Source organism: Pagrus pagrus (genome assembly GCF_965226575.1).
Source record: "Pagrus pagrus genome assembly, chromosome: 19".
NCBI lineage: Eukaryota > Metazoa > Chordata > Actinopteri > Spariformes > Sparidae > Pagrus > Pagrus pagrus.
This window is the reverse complement of record NC_140203.1, coordinates 28,335,506-28,355,406: the sequence shown is the minus strand read 5'-3', so window position 1 is coordinate 28,355,406 and position 19,901 is coordinate 28,335,506. Positions and strand designations below refer to the sequence as shown.

Below are 19,901 nucleotides of genomic sequence, written 5' to 3'. Positions count from 1 at the left end.
GTTATAGGTTTTATTTATTTATTTAACAAAGTACATTTGGAAACAGCAGTTGACAAAACAATGTCACCCTATGGTCCATTAGTGGCTGTACTGGACCTCCATCATCGCCATCTCTTCCTCAGCAGATGGAATTGCTCAGTTGTCTCATTAAATACTAAAACACATTTTAAATTAATGAAACATTTACATTTAAAGTCTTTATCTTAATTAAAAAAGCTTGACTAAATATATTGATTGAAAGTAAATATACTACTAAACTAAATTTAGAACAGATAGAATTGTGCCGTTCTGTGTCTGACGTTTGGACAACAGCGTCCTCATTGAGGAAATGAACACCAATCAACATCGGCCTCTACTGGGCAATGCGGGTTATTGCTCAGGGATATCCGAGAATCGTCCAATAAGGGCTTGGATTGCGGGTCATGTGACCTGACAGCCGCTTAAAGGAAGGCTTGAACGGCAACAAAAAATATGGAGGCGTCTCCTGTCAGCTTCGCACCGGAGAGGTGCTGGACGGAGGAAAAAGAAAGGGCGCTCATAGCGTATTTCTCTAGTAAGTTACACACTCGAGATCAGCAACTTCCCATTCAGTTTCAGTTGTTGTTTTTCATCGTTGTGTTGTCGGAAGCGGCAACATTTTGGGCAACCGTTGCTCGAGTAGACCGACGGCTGTTAGCGATGAGCGACACAAATAATTAATAGCAATGGCGACTAGCAACTGGAGTCAAGGTAGCTTTTATTCTCTTAAAAAATACGCCAAAAAAGGCATTTTGATTTCCGTTTATAAACGTGTCACCTGTAACGTTAGGTCTGAATATAAGCGGATGAAGTAAAATAAGTTTGTTGGTTTTCTAAATGTTAACTTCATCCTTCATATTTGTGACGTTAGCCATTTTTTAGTGGACTAATTCTCTGGACATTTTAGTATTGTCTTAAGCTTAAAACGTAGCTACATTATACAATAATTTATAAGAGACGGTGGTGAGTGAAATTGCTCTCTTGAAGTAATGAAGAATGACTCCACATCGGAAGATCCTTAAAACACATACACCTTTAATCAATACACTGAACTTAAATGGAGTCCAGAGGAAACCATAAGAAATCACAACACCTGAGTGTAACAGTTTGAGATTACATGGTACAATAATCATCTCAAGAAATGTCACGGTATTACACTATTATTATTGTTGTTACTATTATTATTATTATTATTATTATTATTATTATTATTATTATTAGCTACAGTGACCCTTAAAGAATTACACCAGAAGTGTCTCTGTTGAACAAGTGCTTAATTTTAATTTCTCAAAATACGTCTTGACAGACATGAAACTTGATGTACACTAAAAAGGCAGAATTCGGTGCAGTAGATAAGCAAATGTACATGGTAGTACATAACCATCAATTTTTTTATACCACATTATACTGTGAACTAGTATACCGTTTCAAGGTATACCATGGTGTGATTTGGAAGCTGACCATAACCACATTGTGTACAGTTGCATTATCTAAGGTACTGAATTTGACCATGTTAAAACTATTAAATATATATATGTATATCAAGTTTATATCTAGTTTCATGTCTGTCAGGACATAAGATTTTTTTGAAATTATAATAAAGACTTTTTTTGAACCAAAAAAACCTCAGGTCAGACAGGTCAGACGTGTCAGACGTAGGGATTGTAAAGGCCGGCCCTGTGGCATTGCATTTTTTTTCAAATTGGCCCTAATTAGAATGTAGCTGAATTGGTCTGCCATATGCCATGAAAGTGTGATATTTTCTGAAGTGGTTATTGTAAAAATGTCTTGTCCTTGCAACCTTACAGCTCAAGCAACTCCACAAATGACGAGTATCCCCCAATCCTCCACTATTAAAATAACAGCATTATTGCCCTTCTACAAACCAGTATACACCAAAACTATAATTATGTGTGTATAAACTTTACATATATACTTAATTTTGTACCTGCGTGCCTTGTGTGTTAGTACAAAGAAAAATCAAAAACACAAGTGGATTTTCCTAAAACATAAATACTATGTGATACAATCTGTCATTGGCTGCACACATTTTGATTGGCATTAATTTCATTTTCGGTTGCAAGTGCAAGTTTCTTTCAGAAAAAACGCAATTGGTAAAGAGTACCAGACATCTCAGCTAACATACCTGAAAAAACAAAACCACTTGACTGAACTTCAGGTCCAAAATTTAACAGTCTCCTCTTTTGATTTCTTTTTACCTCCAGAACCACTGGTTGTTGGCAAATTGCTGTAGAGGTTGTAGCACAAAACTGTGAAGGATTTTTTTGATGAACCATTATTTAACAAAGCAAAAAGAAATGCAAGACAATATTGCAGTGGTCAAGGATCTTTTTATTTCCATTTCCCAGATCACAGTTGTTTGTGGAATCACAAGTCAGAGAGCTACAAAAACCGACAGCTGCGATGGAAAACTCTGGAACACCTGAGGATCCTCCTGTCTGCTCACCCTCCCCCTGTTCGTTTCACAGGTGAGGCTGTGGTCACATTCATTCATTTTCAAAGCTGGTGAAAAAAAAATCAAATTTTGTACTTTTCTGTTTTCCTTTCCAGTGGAAGACATTAAGAACAAGTTCAAGAACCTTCGCACAACATTTCAGCGTCAGTACAAAATGGTAAAGGCCAGCAAGGTGTGCAGGACCGAGGACGTGTTCGTGCCACAGTGGAAGCACTACCAGCAGCTTATGTTCCTGCAGGGCTGCTGGGATCATGAGGACGGTGCAGATGACCCACCTCTGTCGCCGCTGATTGTTCCACAGGAGGAGAACCAGCCTGTCCACACCTCTGGATTGATCTTCACCTTCATCCCCACCCCAACCACCTCCTCTTCCTCCTGTGTCCCCTCCAACATGATGATTAAATGTTACTGGACTGAAGAAAGAGAGCGTGCACTAATAGCTTTCTACTCTGGTAAACAAAACACTGATTACAGCTTCAGAATATTTAGTTGTTACCACAGAGGGATTACAGGGACAAAATCAATGATAGTTTGGATTCTTACAACATCAGTGTTTCATAGTTGATGGATGGTGTTGTGTGTTGCTGTGCACAGAGCATAGCTGTCTGTGGAACAAGAGGTCTGAAAACCACAATAACCGTCAACTCAGACTGAGGCTGGTGGAGGCTCTGAGGAGTCAGCTGTCCGACCACTCTGTGTCTTTCTCAGGTAAGAATCACATTGTCCTACAGCCCAGCACATTATCACTGTCAGGGTCAGGGGTTCACTTCCCACTGGAGGTCAAAAATATAGTAATACCAGAAGTATATGCACATTCAGGAATTACTGGCTAGTGGTTTGCAACTTATGTTGTACCAAAATGTTTGTTAGTCCACAGTAAGGTTCAGTTTGGCCTACATGATGTTTCTAGCAAAAAAAAGGGAAAAAAACTTGGGCACACCTGCTGTAATCCATCCCATGACTGCCTGGTAGTGTCCAGTACCCCAAATTAGGGACCATAGCTTTACAGTAAAAGTTCACCATTAAAGGTATAGTCATTCATTCTGGGAAAAGACTGTTGATATTTGAATTCACAGCCAAACAAACACACCCATCCCATCAGTGCTCATTCAGAAAACTCTACCCCCCAAATTCATGGATGCGCATTCCCGTAACGACGATACCTGGTCTAGTTACTGACCAAAAAAATACATGACAAAACAATATGACACAACAGACAAGACAATACTGGCCTACACGTTCTGTGAAACATAGCAACACTAAAATTGCCCATCAGTCAAGCTGAAACACACCACCCCTTATCATAGGCCTTCTTTTTAAATTTTTGTTCTTCTGACTTTCTTCTCTTTGGCTTTTTTTCGGCCAACACTTCCATCTCCATTACACACGGCAGAATTACCTCACGGCCAGTCAGATTGCTCACTTCATGGGATTCACACAGCTGGATGCGGAACGGAATCATAGTCAATGTAATTTGGCTTTTTTGACAAGAATTTACAAAAAAAAAAGTACACTACAAAGTAATGTCGATTAATTAAAAATATATAATATAACTTGCATAAGTATTCACCCCCTTCAAGTCAGTATTAAGTAGATGCACCCTTGGCCACAATCACAGCACTGAGTCTGTGTGGATAGGTCTCAATAAGGCTTGAACATCTGCAGACTGCAATTTTACTCCATTCTTCTTTGCACAACTGCTCTGTCATGTTGCACGGGGATCGGGCATAAACAGCCCTTTTCAAGTCCAGTCACAAATTCTCTATTGGATTGATTCATGTGATCTCTATTTCATTAATTGTGAGACTACTAGCACCAATTGACTGGACCTCTCCTGAATTTGGTCACTTCAAAGGGGGTAAATATTTATGCAATCGCTTATTTTACATTTTATACACTGCTCAAAAAAATGAAGGGAACACTTAATCGTCACAGTATAACACAGAGTCAGTTAAACTTCAGGGATATCAATCTGTCTATTTAGGAAGCACAAGTGATTGTGAATCATTTTCACCTGCTTTGATGCAAATGAAAGTGACAACAGGTGCAATGGGGAGGCAAAAGCAAGACAACCCCCAAAAAGGGAATGGTTTTGCAATGTGCATGTTTCTGACCAAACTGTCAGAAACAGACTCCATGAGGGCCCTACGTCCTCCAATGGCAGGGATTCACAACCTTTTTTGTGCCATGGGCCAGCAGAAGCATAAAAAAAAATTCACGGACTGGTTGGCAATTTATGTCAACTTTAATATACATTGTAGAAAAAAACAATGCATTTCAAAATGCTATCATTCTTTTACAGTGCTAAATGCACAATGGTTTCATATATTAACCCACTAACAGGTGGCGACAAACGCTTATTTTAAGAAAATAACCAATGGTTATTATAATCAATGGTCAGACCACTTCAAAATTAGACATCTCTGCCCCTTTGTATTGCGAAAGACATTAACGTTATTTCAATAGGCAACTCACACAGTTATTTCAGCCTATCATTTCTAAAAGTAGCTAAATGAAGAGATCAGGCTTTACAAATTTTGTCAAATCTTAGACCAAACCACACGAGAAAATACCTGACCAGACCAACAAGAACAGAACAGTTTGTACGTGATCATAAACTGGTTATTCAAATCAAATCAAATCAAATTTTATTTGTATAGCCCAAATTCACAAATCACAGTTTGCCTCAGAGGGCTTTACAATCTGTACAGAGACGACACCCTCTGTCCTTCGACCCTCGATTCGAGTGAGGAAAAACTTGCCCCAAAAAAAAGGCCCTTTTAACAGGGAAAAAAAAATGCGGAAGAAACCTCAGGGAGAGCCACAGAGGAGGGATCCCTCTCCTAGGACGGACAGACGTGCAATAGATGTCGCATGTACAGAGCAGATCAACGAGATCACAATGTATTCAATTATAAGCGATGGTTGACAGGAGTGAAAGTACACAAAGATGTATTACAGCAATAATGATGAAATGCACATGGAAATGTGATTACTAGTGATAACAGTAGTAGTGATCAATGGTAAGGATGGTATGTAGCAATGCAGTACGATAATAGTAGTGGAACGTATGTAACAGAGATGTGACTAATATTAGCGACAGTAGTGGTGGGTGTCAGGCAGGGTCATGGCAGTAGGTGCATCCACGATCAGGCAGGGCCATAGCAGTAGGCGCATCCACGATCAGGCAGGGCCATAGCAGTGGGCGCATCCACGATCAGGCAGGGCCATAGCAGTGGGCGCATCCACGATCCACGACCCGGGCGTGGCCAGGATCCAAGGGAGCCTGTAGGACTAGAAAGCACAAGGACTCCGGGGAAGAAGTAAGTCAGTGACATGCAGAGATGGGGCATGTATACAGGCATAATGTATACAGATGGAGAGGAGAGGAGAGGGGAGGAGAGAGAAGCTCAGTGTGTCATTGTCCCCCGGACTAGGCCTATAGCAGCATAACTAAGAGCTCGTCCAGGACAGGCCTGGGCCTGTCCTGGACCAGCCCTAACTATAAGCTCTATCGAAGAGGAAGGTCTTAAGTCTACTCTTAAAGGTAGAGAGGGTGTCCGCCTCCCGGACCAAAACAGGAAGATGGTTCCACAGAAGAGGAGCTTGATAACTGAAGGCTCTGGCTCCCATTCTACTTTTGGAGACTTTAGGAACTACAAGTAATCCTGCGTTCTGGGAGCGTAATGCTCTAGTTGGGTGATAGGGTAATATGAGCTCCTGGAGATATGATGGTGCCTGACCATTGACAGCTTTGTAAGTGAGGAGAAGGATTTTAAACTCTATTCTTGATTTTACAGGGAGCCAGTGCAGAGAGGCCAGTACAGGAGTAATATGATCTCTTTTCTTAGTTCCTGTCAGTACACGTGCTGCAGCATTCTGGACCAGCTGGAGACTCTTTAGAGACTTGTTAGGGCAGCCTGATAATAGAGAATTACAATAGTCCAGTCTGGAAGTAACAAATGCATGGACTAGCTTTTCTGCGTCTTTTTGAGACAGGATGGGCCTGATTTTTGCAATGTTACGTAGATGAAAAAATGCAGACCTTGAAATTTGTTTTATGTGGGAGTTGAAGGACATATCTTGATCAAAGATAACCCCCAGATTCCTGACGGTGGTGCTGGAGGCCAAGTTAATGCCATCCAAACTCGCTATATCATTAGATAATGCATCTCTAAGGTGTTTAGGACCAAGTACTATAACTTCGGTTTTATCTGAGTTTAACAGCAGAAAATTGCAGGTCATCCAGGTCTTAATGTCCTTGAGACATGCATGGAGTTTAGTAAGCTGATTAGTTTCATTTGGCTTTATTGATAGGTATAACTGTGTATCATCTGCATAACAATGACAGTTTATGGAGTGTTTCCGAATTATATTTCCTAGAGGGAGCATATATAAGGTGAATAGTATGGGTCCAAGCACGGAGCCTTGAGGAACACCATGACTAACCTTGGTATACAGGGATGACTCATCATTAACATGTACAAACTGAAGTCGATCCGATAAATAGGACTTAAACCAGTTTAATGCGGGTCCTTTAATGCCAATTAAGTGATCCAGTCTCTGTAGTAGAATGTGATGATCAATGGTATCAAATGCAGCACTAAGATCTAGTAAGACCAGGACAGAGACAAGTCCTTTGTCAGAAGCGATTAGGAGGTCATTTGTAACTTTCACCAGTGCCGTCTCTGTGCTATGATGTGCTCTAAAACCTGATTGAAAATCCTCATATAAACTATTTTTATGAAGAAAGTCACATAGCTGGTTGGCGACTGCTTTCTCAAGGATCTTGGAGAGGAAAGGGAGGTTGGATATAGGTCTGTAGTTGGCTAAAGTTTCTGGATCAAGATTAGGCTTTTTAAGGAGCGGTCTAATTACAGCTAGTTTAAAGGATTGTGGTACGTATCCTGTTAATAGAGACAGGTTGATCATTTCTAGTAAAGATGTGCTAATTAAAGGTAAAGTTTCTTTCAGCAACCTAGTTGGGATGGGGTCTAGGAGACAAGTTGTTGGTCTAGATGAAGAAACCATCGAAGTTAGTTGGTGGAGGTCAATGGGAGAGAAGCAGTCTAAATATAAGTCAGAATTTACAACTGTTTCTGAGGTTCCCGTTTTTAAAGATACAATAGTGCCAGTTGAGGGCAAGCGATGATGGATTTTGTCTCTAATAGTTAAAATTTTATCATTAAAGAAGTTCATGAAGTCATTACTACTGAGCGTTGTAGGAATACATGGTTCAGTAGAGCTGTGACTTTCTGTCAGCCTGGCTACAGTGCTGAAAAGAAACCTGGTGTTGTTTTTGTTTTCCTCTATTAATGACGAGTAATAGCTTGCTCTGGCATTGCGGAGGGCCTTCCTATATATTTTAAGGCTATCTTTCCAGGCTAAGCGGGATTCTTCCAAGTTGGTGGAACGCCATTTCCTTTCAAATTTCCGTGATGTTTGCTTCAATTTGCGGGTATCCGAGTTATACCAGGGTGCTAACCTCCTGTGCTTTATAGGTTTCCTTTTCAGGGGGGCAATAGAGTCCAGTGTTGTTCGCAATGAGCCTGCAGTGCTATCAACAAGATGATCGATTTGTGAGGAACTGAGGTTAGTGGAGGAGTCCTCTATTATATTGAGACATGGCATTGAGTTTAGTGCCAGCGGTATAATTTCCTTAAATTTAGCTACAGCACTATCAGATAGACATCTAGTGAAGGAGTTTTTACCTAATGGTGTGTAGTCCAGTAATAGAACTTCAAAAGTTATTAAGTGATGGTCTGATAAAAGAGGATTCTGTGGAGAAACTGTTAGATTTTCAATCTCGATACCATAAGCTAGAACAAGGTCAATTGATTATTGATTGACTGTATATTGATACAGTTCCTCTTTAGCTGTACAGAAGACTTGTCACCTGTGGTTCCATTAACAATATGCATCCAAAACATACAGTTCAAAACCAGGATACAATAAAACTAAACAAAAAATAGGACCACTTTACAAATATTAATGGCATCAACTTACTGAAATCAGTGTCAGTGAGACCCCTGGGCCTGTTTGCCGGCCACAAGAACATCATACTGGGGCGTGATGGGAGACAGTGAGACGCGCAGGGTATTCCTCACATTCAGTCTGCTTCTAAGTCTGGTCTTAGTGGTGGTCATGGCAGAAAAACCGGCCTCGCACAGATATGACGTTGGGAACGGGAGCAGCGTCTTCAGAGCGAGCATGCTGATCTCGTTGTATTCTCCCGATGCTTTGATCCAGAAGGATGACAGTGATGTTGAATCAAAGAGTGTTTTCAGTCCTCCGTCATTCCTGAGCTCGATCAGCTGGTAGTCTTGTTTTGATGGGAGCCGGTCTCCACCATCGTCATTTTTAAATGGATCACGCATCCATCCCTTGCCATTCCTCGGGTCCTTTGAAGATGGGAAATAGTGCTCAAACGCATCAGACAGTGATGTCAGGTGGCTGTGTATCAACTCGCCAAGTCCCGCTGGCTCTTCCGAAAAGCTGGACAAGTTGTTGAACATGTCAAAAACACCCCGGTTGATGCGCCGTGCCCAGGTTGCCAGTTTGGCTTTGAATCCGGCGATTTTGTCTGCCAGCCTGAATGTATCAGCCATCCTCCCCTGCATCGTCAGATTTAATTCATTCAAGGACATGAACATGTCGCTCAAATATGCTAGTTTTGAGAGCCAGCTCTCGTCACTAAAGTGCTCTGCTAATGGTGACTGTCTGTCGTGGAGGAATTTCTGTAACTGCTCCCTTAACTCGAACACTCTGGTTAACGCTTTTCCTTTTGACAGCCACCTACCCTCTGTATGTAGAAGAAGGCGCCTGTAATCAGCATCCATGTCCTCGCACAATAATTCAAACATCTGCGAATTCAGGGCATGGGCTTTGACGTGGTTAATGACCCGTATTGTGTCGTTCAGGACTGTGTGTATTTCAGGGGACATTTTCTTGCTTGCCAGCATCTCGCGGTGAATCATACAGTGAGTTGCCTCGCATTCTGGCGCCACTTCTTTCAGCTTGGCAGTAAACCCCGACAACCGGCCCGTCATCGCGGCAGCCCCGTCAGTACAGACCCCAACACAAAACGACCAGTCCAGTCTGCCTGCAGCGTATTCCTTCAACACTCTGAATATTTCTGAGCAGGTGGTTGAGCTCGGAAGTGAAAGACAACAGAGTAAATCTTCATGCACCTCATCCTGATGCACATATCGGACGTACACCAACATTATTGCCTTATTTTCCACATCAGTGGATTCGTCCACTTGTATTGCGTACCACGGAGATGCTTTTATTCTGTACAGCAGTTGTCCCTCAATATCCTCGGCAATATCATCGATTCTCCTGGCAACAGTATTGTTGGAAAGTGGAACCTTTCCCACCATGTCAGCTGCTTTTCCCCCCAAAAGTCTTTTGCAGCGGGCAGTATTAGCTCCTCTCCTAGTGAAGGGCTTTTTAGCTTTGGCAATCCGGTGAGCAACGAGATATGAAGCCCTCGTTGCAGCTAAGTTAGCTGGTGTTGTGGCTTTTAAAACTTGCTTCTGCAAATCCAACTCACGTTTTTTCCTGTCAAAAAAATCCACTGGTTTATCTTCGTGAGAAGGATGCTTTGTAGCCAAGTGACTTTGGAGTTTTGATGGCTTCATTGCTTCGTTGGCGAGCGTTTCTCCACATAAAACACACAATGGGTTTTGCACCTCCGAATCGCCCGTTGCAACAAATCTATATTTTATTTAGGAGATGTCATACTTGCGAGTGAAGCTCTGTTTGCTTTTTTTTTTGGTAACATTTTCCACTTGTTCATCACTATTTCTTTTACTCGAACAACCCGCGAAGAAACGGCTCATGGAGGTTTGCTGAGGTCCACTCATCTCTGCGTAGGCTAATGTTGCACCCTAACCTGCATACGGCACCTGTGCGTTGCTAATTAGTCCGGGCGGGTACCAGTGTCAGGAACTTATGATCCGCCAGGCCATCACAGGGCCGCTCATAGACACCCGCGGCCGGTCGCAGGGGGGCCGACCACTGCCGGCCGAAATGGCTCATAATAATAAAAAATTATTATGAGCCATTTCATGGCCCGGTTCGAACAGCTCCGGTCCGCGGACCGGGGGTTGGGAACCACTGCCCTAATGGGACCTGTACTCACAGCCCAGCACCGTGCAGCTCGATTGGCATTCACGAGAGAACACCAGTATTGGCAGGTCTGTCATTGGTGCCCTGTTCTCTTCACAGGTGAGAGCAGGTTCACACTTAGCACATGCGACAGGCGTGAAGGAGTCTGGAGTGAATGTTATACTGCCTGTGACATCATCCAGCATGACCAGTTTGGCAATTGGTCAGTGATGGTCTGGGGAGGCATATCCTCAGAGAGTCGCACAGACCTCCATGTCATAGCCAATTGTACCATGACTGTTGGGTACCGGGATGAAATCCTCAGAGCGATTGTTTATGGTGAATACCTTTTTATAGGCACTGTATATATTGGCGCTATACAAATAAAGATTGATTGAGTGATTGGTAACCAGAACAAGCTGAATATTGGATTTGATCATCCTCCAGGCTGATAATCAATCAAAAGTTATTGAATACTTTTAGCTGTACGTTTGAAATTTGACTACATTTATTGCCAGAACATTACTTTTGATATTCATGTACATTTAGGCTGGGTTGCACCAACAATGATCAATTTAATCTAAGCTTATTATCTTAGGGGCTTTCATTATATTAAGGGCTTTACATTTCCCTTTCTTTTGGCACTACATTCCCTCAACCTTACAACGTCCGTATTCCTACGCACAAGCGCAGCTGTGTCTGCCTCGCACCATTTTGCGCCGCAGATCAGTTGTTTGGGTCAGACTTTCAGCGGCTATGTAAAGTTCCACAAATGTTCAAAATATGGCGTACACTTAAACAGATATATATATTTTTAGATGGGCCTTCTTTTTAGTTGGCTAGAATACGACTTGCTGTCTGTACCGTTTATAGCAGTACAATGCTCTGCTTCCCTGCTGGGACTATGCGCTGCTATGCACAGGGAGAGCTGATGGTCATCTAGTGCAGGTAATACAGTAATTAATACAGTAATTAACACATTAAGATGTTATTCTTTTACTTGTGGAATGTGACTCCTTTGTTGCTGTTTTGCAGTTGAAGACGTCAAGTGCAAGTTCAAGAACCTTCGGACAGTTTTCAACCGTGAATACAAGGCGGTCCAGGCGAGCAGAGTGTCTGACAAACTGTATGTGTCCAAATGGAAACACTACCAACAAATGCTCTTCCTCTGCGAGTCTTGTGATGAAGATGACAGCACAGACGACCTGATGCCACAGGAAGACAAGGATCTGGAACATGGAAACCAAACACCCTCCTCCACCCTGAGCAGTTTCTCCTCCAGCTCCAACCAAACCAGCAGCATCAAGTTCAACCACCCCGCCGCTTCTTCCAATGATGGCAAAACCACCACCAGCACTGCCTACCAAATATTCCTCTCTGCGTCTCCAGATCTTCTTAAGCTCGCAAGCCAAACAGCTGCTCCCACACTCACCACCTCTCCTTCCACTGCACTTCCGGACACCAAGCCTTGCGCAAACCCCTCCCCTCTAGATGTTTCTACGTCCGGTTCAGTTCAGCCAGACAGCAGACTGAGTGCCGACTCCCGCTGCCACTGGAACGAGGCCAAAGTTCAGCAGCTGATATCCTTTTACTCTGGTTGGTGGCATCGTTTCTGTTGCTGTTAAATATCTCAAGAGAAATGGCTGTATGGATGTGTACAGACCAGACTTGATTGATATCTCCCTTCATTTTCCTCAGTTAATTTAAACATAGCACAAAAAGTAAGGAAATTTGTGTTTGGTAGATTATTTCTTTGTTGTAAAAATGCTTCTTGGCAATAACTGCTGTGGGAAGGCATCCCATTCCCATTTGTCGCAAGTCAGCCAACGTGGTTGTGTTGGTCATTCTGGCACGAACAGCACGCCCAAGCTGATCCCAAAAGTGTTCAGTGGGGTTGAGGTCAGGACTGCTGGCAGGCCATTACATCCTCTCCACTCCCTGCTTATGTTCTTATCTCTACTTTCATAGTTCTGATTAATCTTCTTAACAAGGTATTAATTAGTCAGCTCTTTTGTAACTTTCATTTAGAGTGAAGGAAGCTGTAACTGTCAGCCACAATCAACTTTCTGTCAGGCAGCTATTGTCATCAGGGTCTCTAAAGTTGCTGGTGTGTTATTTAAACAATTGGAAGAATACAGGAAGTAAGTTTCCCTTTCATAGCTGTGAAGATTTTTCTTTTTTTCTAGAGCACAGCTGTCTGTGGAACCACAAATCAGAGACCTACAGGAACAGGCTCTTGAGACAGACTCTGTTGGAGACGCTGAGCAGCATTCTGTCTGATAATGAGCCAGTCCCATTTTCAGGTAACAATCATGGTGTTATTATTCTACTACTGGCAGTAGGAGACCCGTGATTTTTACACCAACAGAAATATTTTATAAATCTGATGAGACTGTACCAGAGCAGCAAAAAAAAAAGAGTTGCAGAGTTGAAGGATGCATATTGTGGTTGATTGGTTTCATGTTTTATGAGCCCCGATTAAGTTGTGATCTTAACAAAATTAGGGATGCACAATATGGATTTTTTTTCAACCGATAACTGATAATTACCTGCCAATATCCGATTAAAAACCAATAATTTTTTGTCTACTTTTTTGTATTTTAAAAAGTGTAGTTTATGTGCACCTGAGGGTAAAAAAAAGTTAAGATGTAGTGAGTAAAGATGAATGGTTTATTGTTCCAAAGCTCTGACCATCTGGTCATCTAATTGACATCACTATTACCTACGAAAACTAAGAGCAGTTCTGACTCTTCAAATGTTCTTTGTTTTTTGTTTTTTTAAGCATACTTTGGCTTTCATAGGGCTTTCATTTTTTCTCTTTTAAATTAAATGCTTTGACATAATCTGTCGAATGAGAACCGTCAATTGTATTGAATACTCAATACAAAAATAGAGCCTTGCTGAAAATTCCTCGCTGGAAATGTACAATGAAGTCCTCAGAGAAAACACTGAATTCACTGAAGATCAAGCTAGCTGCTAAAAGGAGGTAATCTATTTGTACTTATTGGTACTATACTATTGGTACTACTGTACCTTAACTAACTAACCTACTGTATCCGGGGAATTATCTGCTATAATTTCATTATTGGAATCATAAATAATTAAAATTTCCAGATGATGATAATTTATCGGCCCAATGATTATCGTGCATCCCTATACAAAATGATTTTCACAATGTTTCCCCAAAGCTGTTTTATGTGTTGAGGCTTACAGGTTTTTTAATTCTTCTTTCTTCAGTGGAAGACATAAAGACAAAGTTCAGGAACTTGCGCACCATCTTCCAACGTGAACACAAAGCGGTCAGTTCAAACAAAACGTGTGGCTCAGAGGACTTTTACCTTCCAAAGTGGAAACATTACTGTGAGCTGATGTTCCTCTGTGACTCCTGCGATGAGGATGAGCAACCTGATGACCTGCACTTCCAGGAACCGCAGGAGTCCCGCCTCCTCCGCCTGGACTGCCAACCCCCTCCCTCCTCCCTACATTACCATGGCGGTCCTCAATCTGCTACCAAACTGAACATCACATCACTGGGCCTGGAAGCCCCTCCCTCGCCTACTCCTCCAGACTCCCAGCACTCCTCGCCCTCTTCCTGCCCCTCCATATCCTCCTCTCACACTGACAGCAGAGGGTCAGGACGCAAGCGAGCAGGTCGGCGCCTGCTGCCCACCACCATCGAGGTGCTGGACTTCATGAGGACATTCTGTCAGAGCCAGACGGTGTCACCACACGCAGGGTTCCTCAAGTACGTGGAGGAATGTCTGAACGAGACACCGCCAGACAAAGTAAAGAAACTGAAGAAGAAGATAATTGAGACGATCCATAGCATATCGGAGGAGGATTAGTGTTTCACGGTTTGTGTTCTGTAGCTTAAGTCAGTCTCACTGGGGTTGTTTTTTTTTTACCTTATTCCCTTTGCTTGCTAACAGCTATGATAACATTACTCACAAGCTGTTACCTTGAATCTTGTTAGAAACCTGTATGAGGTTCGAACAGGGTCCCAGTCGCCAAAACCTCTGTAGTCCACCCACCGAAAAGAATGTTATCTTAAAGCCTTCAACACATAAAGAAAGAGCTGCTTCTGCTTGTGTGAGCTGTAGTTTACCCGTGGAGAGGGAAACTACACCGAAATTTTCAGCAGGACCACCTTTTCTGTGATACCTAGCTTGGATTTTACACCTCACAGCTACACTTGCAGCTTTGACCTTGGGGGTCAGTGACGTTTCAGTGTAAACTAATGAGATGACAGCTGTGCAGAAATGGTGAGGGCAGCACTTCATTGTCAGAGTTGGCTCAACTTCAGTGTGAACTGGTCTTTGTAATCCTCAACTGGACTTTCAGCTTATTGTGACAAAGCAAACTTTTGATGTTGGCATGTTTAAAGTTCTCAGTACAGTTTAATCATGTAGTATAATGCTAACAGCGTACTCATTTAGCTGCTTGTATGTTAACATCGCAGGTGCTAGAATTTGTAACACTTCATAACTCTCAAATGTACAGATTTCACATATTTCTAAGTTACATACATGAATAGTTATCATTCACATGTCTTTATATACGTTTAGACTTCCAGAATGCTAAAATTAGTTAGCATGCAATGTTACATATGGGATTATGAACTTGCAAACAGTGGTGGAAAGGGAACTGAATATCTGTACGCAAGAATGAGTACAGTTACATTACTGAAATACTACTCAATTTAAAGTAAAACCACTGGCATTAAAATAATACTTGGGTAAAAGGACAAAGCATTCTTCTCAAAGGCTACCCAAGTATAAGTTACTTTTTAACCGTTGATGTTTAATGCATTATAAATTGCAGACACTCATATAATGGGGTTTCTGTTTCTCCAAAACTTCAGTCTAAATAACTCCCAACTCCTGTGCTGTTCATCTTAGTGGTCATGGTCACCTCTCCAAACCTGGGCCTGCTGCAGAGTTTTGTGTTTTTTGTCCATATGTCAGAGTTTTCATAGGTCACTTTGCGATCAGATAGCATTATTGGCTACAAAAATGCAGATGTAAGGTTTGGATATTCATTGTACTCGGTACTTAATTATAGTAGATGAGCTAATTCCACCCCTGCTTGCCAAAAGTAGCAACTTAATGCATAATAGCATGTTAAAGTGCATAGGGTTAGACTCTCATGAGTCATAATAGAGGCATCTTGTCATGAAACAAAGTGTTTGACCAGTAGATATCTTGATCTGTCAGGCAATCTCTGAAGTCATGTCATTCTGGACTATGAAGGACTATCTGACATCTTTGTATCAATGCTACCATCATTGATAAAAACACATCTGAATTTTAGTTATAGAGTCTTCCAAAGGAATTGCAAGGGATGAGGAAAGATGGAGAGAATCTTCAGCTTCATTCCTTATGCACCAAGTACTTTGTCCCATTGTGTTGTCACAGTAAGACAAAGTATTCATATTCATTCTTTCCAAAATGACATTGCCACCATTTCAAATTCCAATTTTGAAATGAAACTGGTCATGTAAACTAGGATAAGATGGTGGGTTAGACATTTTTATGTTTAATCACAATATAAGTCAGCAGTGGGACTGAGTGTCTTTTTACAGCTAACTTCCGTCTTGCTCAGGATGGGACTTGACACCCAGCTGCCAACTTTAAGAATTCAGCCATAAAAGATATTTATTTTTATGTTCTTGCTAAAATTCAGAAAAGATATTCGAACAAACATCTTTAATGTTTAGTGTTCCTCTTTAATTTATTTTAACTTTAGCATTTATGGGGGTAAAATCTGCGTTGTCAACAAAACAACTTTGGAAATGTTGACATTTCAGTGTTTAATTGTCTTTATTATTTAACTTGGGATTATGTTGTGTGGTCAATGTATAATATTATAACATTTTAACAAGAACTGTTCTTTTCAATGTAAGACATACTTATAGCTGTGAGAAATTATGTTCTTTTTCAGTGTTAAGGTTTTGGTTAAAACAAAATCCTTTGAAGCAATAATGGTTCTTTTTTTTAACATCAGCAATGATTACAGTGTTTCTTTAAAACATGCTTTTTGAATTGCACATTTCTATATGAATGCTTTATATCCTTCTTTGGTGTTTGCACTTGTTTGTTTAAATTGTGCCTTATCAGAATTGCAGTAACTGTATTTTCAGTAAATGTGGAGGAATTTGTATCCTTAAATTTGGACTATATGTATATTATTAAATGTACATGAATAAAATATAACAACCATCAGGTGACGTGTGTGTGTGTTTTTTTTGTTCCTCCATTTTCCCTCGAAAACTGTTTGTTATGAGATCATCTTCACTAATCAATATTTCACTTGAATTTAAAGTGTACTGATATTTAAAATATTTTTTCAAGTTATTAAAAAAGCAACTCCATCTCTCTAAAGTAGTACATTTAAAAAAAAATGTAATACAACAGTACAATACTATTAAATTGGAATAAAAGTGAGTGGCTGAGCTTCACTCCATCATCTGTTATCTTCTTTATTAATGTGACATTTTCAGCTGTCTTTAGGAAATATGCAATTCTCATATGTTCCTCTAGATGGCAGTTAAATCACTGCTACTCTGCTGCCCTTCAGCACTGGCCCAAAGGAAAACTTCCTCTAACAGCAGTACAATTCTATTGATTTCCCCTTGTGAATCAAAAGCATTGTGGTTCAGTTGCTTGTCACAACGCTTTTGATCATATCACAGAGTAGACCTTCAGTGGCAGCTGTAACACCCACCAATGTAATAATGTCCACAAACGTAATAAACCACAAGCGTAATAAAAATCTGCAGCATTTAATGTAATAAACCCACAAATGTAATACATTTTCCACAAACGTAATAGCTGCTGCCTACTACAAAACGTAACGCAATTTCCCACAAATGTAAGCTTTTGGGATGCCATATATTTGCATATTTCTTGATTCTGGAAGTGTTAATGAGGGAAAAGGATTTTAACAAGATAGGGGCCTACTTTAAATTTTTGTGTGTGAAAAATTATATCAGTCACATTATTATTCAAAGAAAAGTATTTATAGGCTACACCTTGAAACATCTCTAGAAGGAGTCTTTAATTATTGCATTTTGTTATTTATTTACATCACAAATTGATAACTTAATTGTGATAATGTTCAAAGTTAGTATTATTACTATTATTACACAAACAAAAAAAACCCACACGTGATAGCGGAACGGAGAGTCAGCAGCTGGATTTTTCACCCACGGTCAGTAGTATTAGTAGGTGTATAGCAAACAAACAAACAACAACCACAACAACCATTATTCCTTGTATTATTACATTTGTGGGAAGTTATTACAATAAAAAAATTCACGTCCCCACAAACGTAATAAATCCCTGCAAACGTAATAGTTATTACATTTGTGGGAAATCGCGTGTTACGTTTGTAGTAGGCAGCGGCTATTACGTTTGTGGAAAATGTATTACATTTGTGGGTTTATTACATTAAATGCTGCAGATTTTTATTACGTTTGTGGTTTATTACGTTTGTGGACATTATTACATTGGCGGGTGTTACAGGCAGCACTTTCACTTTTTGATGAAAATTAGATGTGATCATAACATTCAAAGACAATTATTATTAAAGGTCTGTGTGTAGGATTTATGAGGATATATAGGCAGATATGGAATACAGTATTCAACTAGAATAGCACCTAGTAGAGTGTAACCTCCAAGGCCCAATAGTCTCTTTACTTCAATCAAGTCCAATCCAATATCAAGCCTGATGGCCTTGTATCACTCAACAGCCATAACTGCTTCACCATAATAAAGGCTCACCAGATCTAGGATCTGCATCAAATTGTTTTGAGAAATTAACAAATGTAGAAAAAAACCCCATCTCGCAATGTTCAAGACAGTGAGAAAAAAATCCCGGATCCTCTCCTTTTAATTGGATCTGCACCAAAAGTTATGGGTCTGTTCTTGGAGTCTGCCATGTTTCTAAAGTAGCCCAGAACACACAAACCAAGCACTTGCTCTTGAGAGGACTTATTGCATTATTAGCCGCAACCCTAGGAGTGCATGAGGGGTATTTTGTTTGTTGCAATCTGCAACCACACCTGTAGACGCCACTGATTCTAATACACTGGACCTTTAGACCCTTAATTTTGTCCTGTCAATAAGCATTATTTAACTGTGAGACAGTGAGCAGAAGGAGCATCAGGAAGAATTTGTCACTGTACCTAAAGTCTCCTGATGTTTAATGAAATGTCTTGTGTTTCACCTGAACCTTTTGCATTCAGAAACCAGCTCTTCTTTACTCTTTATAAAGCCCTGTGATCTTTGACCCATGGTGGCTGATACCTTCGCTGACACCTCCACCAAACCACATTCCCAAATGTCAACACACCCAGCTTAGGTTCCAGAGTTCAGTGACTGCTATCTTTGGTAGTTTAAACTTTATTGTTGGGTGAAAACTTTGAGTCAAATTTGGGGTGCTATCAGATCAGTTGAATGATTACATGATCTCATTCCACAGGTCAAGATCATCATGAAATATGTAAAACACCTTTGAGCCCCAAGCATTTCTCTGTTCTGTCTACTTCAGCAGCCAGGTCTGAGTCTGTTTGGTTCCAAGTAAGGGTTATGGGTCTTACATTAATGAGTGGGGTTAGGTCTGGGATTGAATCAGAGATACTTTCAGGTAACAGATTGGTTTCCGATTTGCAAAACTGGGTCTTCAGCTGAAACAAACAAGCACCTAATTCTCTGTGGGTTTATCACTAGAACTAATCCCTTATACATACAAGACGCCATGTGAGTCATTGTTAATGTCAATGTTGAATTGTTGATTATAGCCGCTTTACTGAATGTGGTTAATCAGGTGATGCCCCCTACTTTACAATGCAACTCAACTTTTGGTCAGAAAATTTGGGTGTGTTACTAGTGGTGGCCACTGTATCCTGGAGCCTCAAGCAGATATTAGGAGCGGGCTGCAGAGGTCTGGTAAGATCCCTTCATTTTCGGACTTGTTATGTCATTTGAGGACATTTATTAGACATCATACAGCTCCCTCTGGGGTTTCTACAACCTCACATAGGCAGTAGTACTACCTAAGACGTGTAAACTTGAACCTGGGGTCTTTTTTTTACGGAGGAGCAGTAGAAAGCATCCTGACTGTAAAACATCCCAAATTTCCATGGGATGTGCAAAGCCCAGGACAGGAAAGAATTGCAGTGGGTGATTTAAACCAAACTTGATATAATGATTCAAATCAGTTAAGTTTATAATTTTCACCTCTACTGAGTTCCTCCCCCTGTCAATACCTCAGTATGCTTCAAAGTTCTTGACGA

General features: G+C 40.8%; 1 protein-coding gene across 1 annotated transcript; it reads left to right on the top strand.

The window, feature by feature from the left end:
- The first annotated feature begins 386 nt into the window (after positions 1-386).
- LOC311274806 (uncharacterized protein) lies at positions 387-16,827 on the top strand. Its single transcript, XM_084382799.1, has 7 exons — positions 387-553; positions 2,388-2,507; positions 2,590-2,946; positions 3,089-3,202; positions 11,642-12,202; positions 12,793-12,909; positions 13,844-16,827. Exons 1-7 carry the CDS (start codon positions 472-474, stop codon positions 14,449-14,451), a joined length of 1,959 nt encoding a protein of 652 aa, XP_084238925.1. The 5' UTR covers positions 387-471; the 3' UTR covers positions 14,452-16,827.
- The last annotated feature ends 3,074 nt before the right edge of the window (positions 16,828-19,901 follow it).

What these genes read in the sequence shown, in the direction of transcription:
- LOC311274806 (XM_084382799.1), top strand. Translation starts at nt 472, where the DNA reads ATGGAGGCGTCTCCTGTCAGCTTCGCACCGGAGAGGTGCTGGACGGAG. An exon ending in GCTCATAGCGTATTTCTCTA is followed by an intron (nt 554 to 2,387) that starts GTAAGTTACACA and finishes TCCATTTCCCAG; the next exon opens with ATCACAGTTGTTTGTGGAAT. An exon ending in ACTAATAGCTTTCTACTCTG is followed by an intron (nt 2,947 to 3,088) that starts GTAAACAAAACA and finishes TGCTGTGCACAG; the next exon opens with AGCATAGCTGTCTGTGGAAC.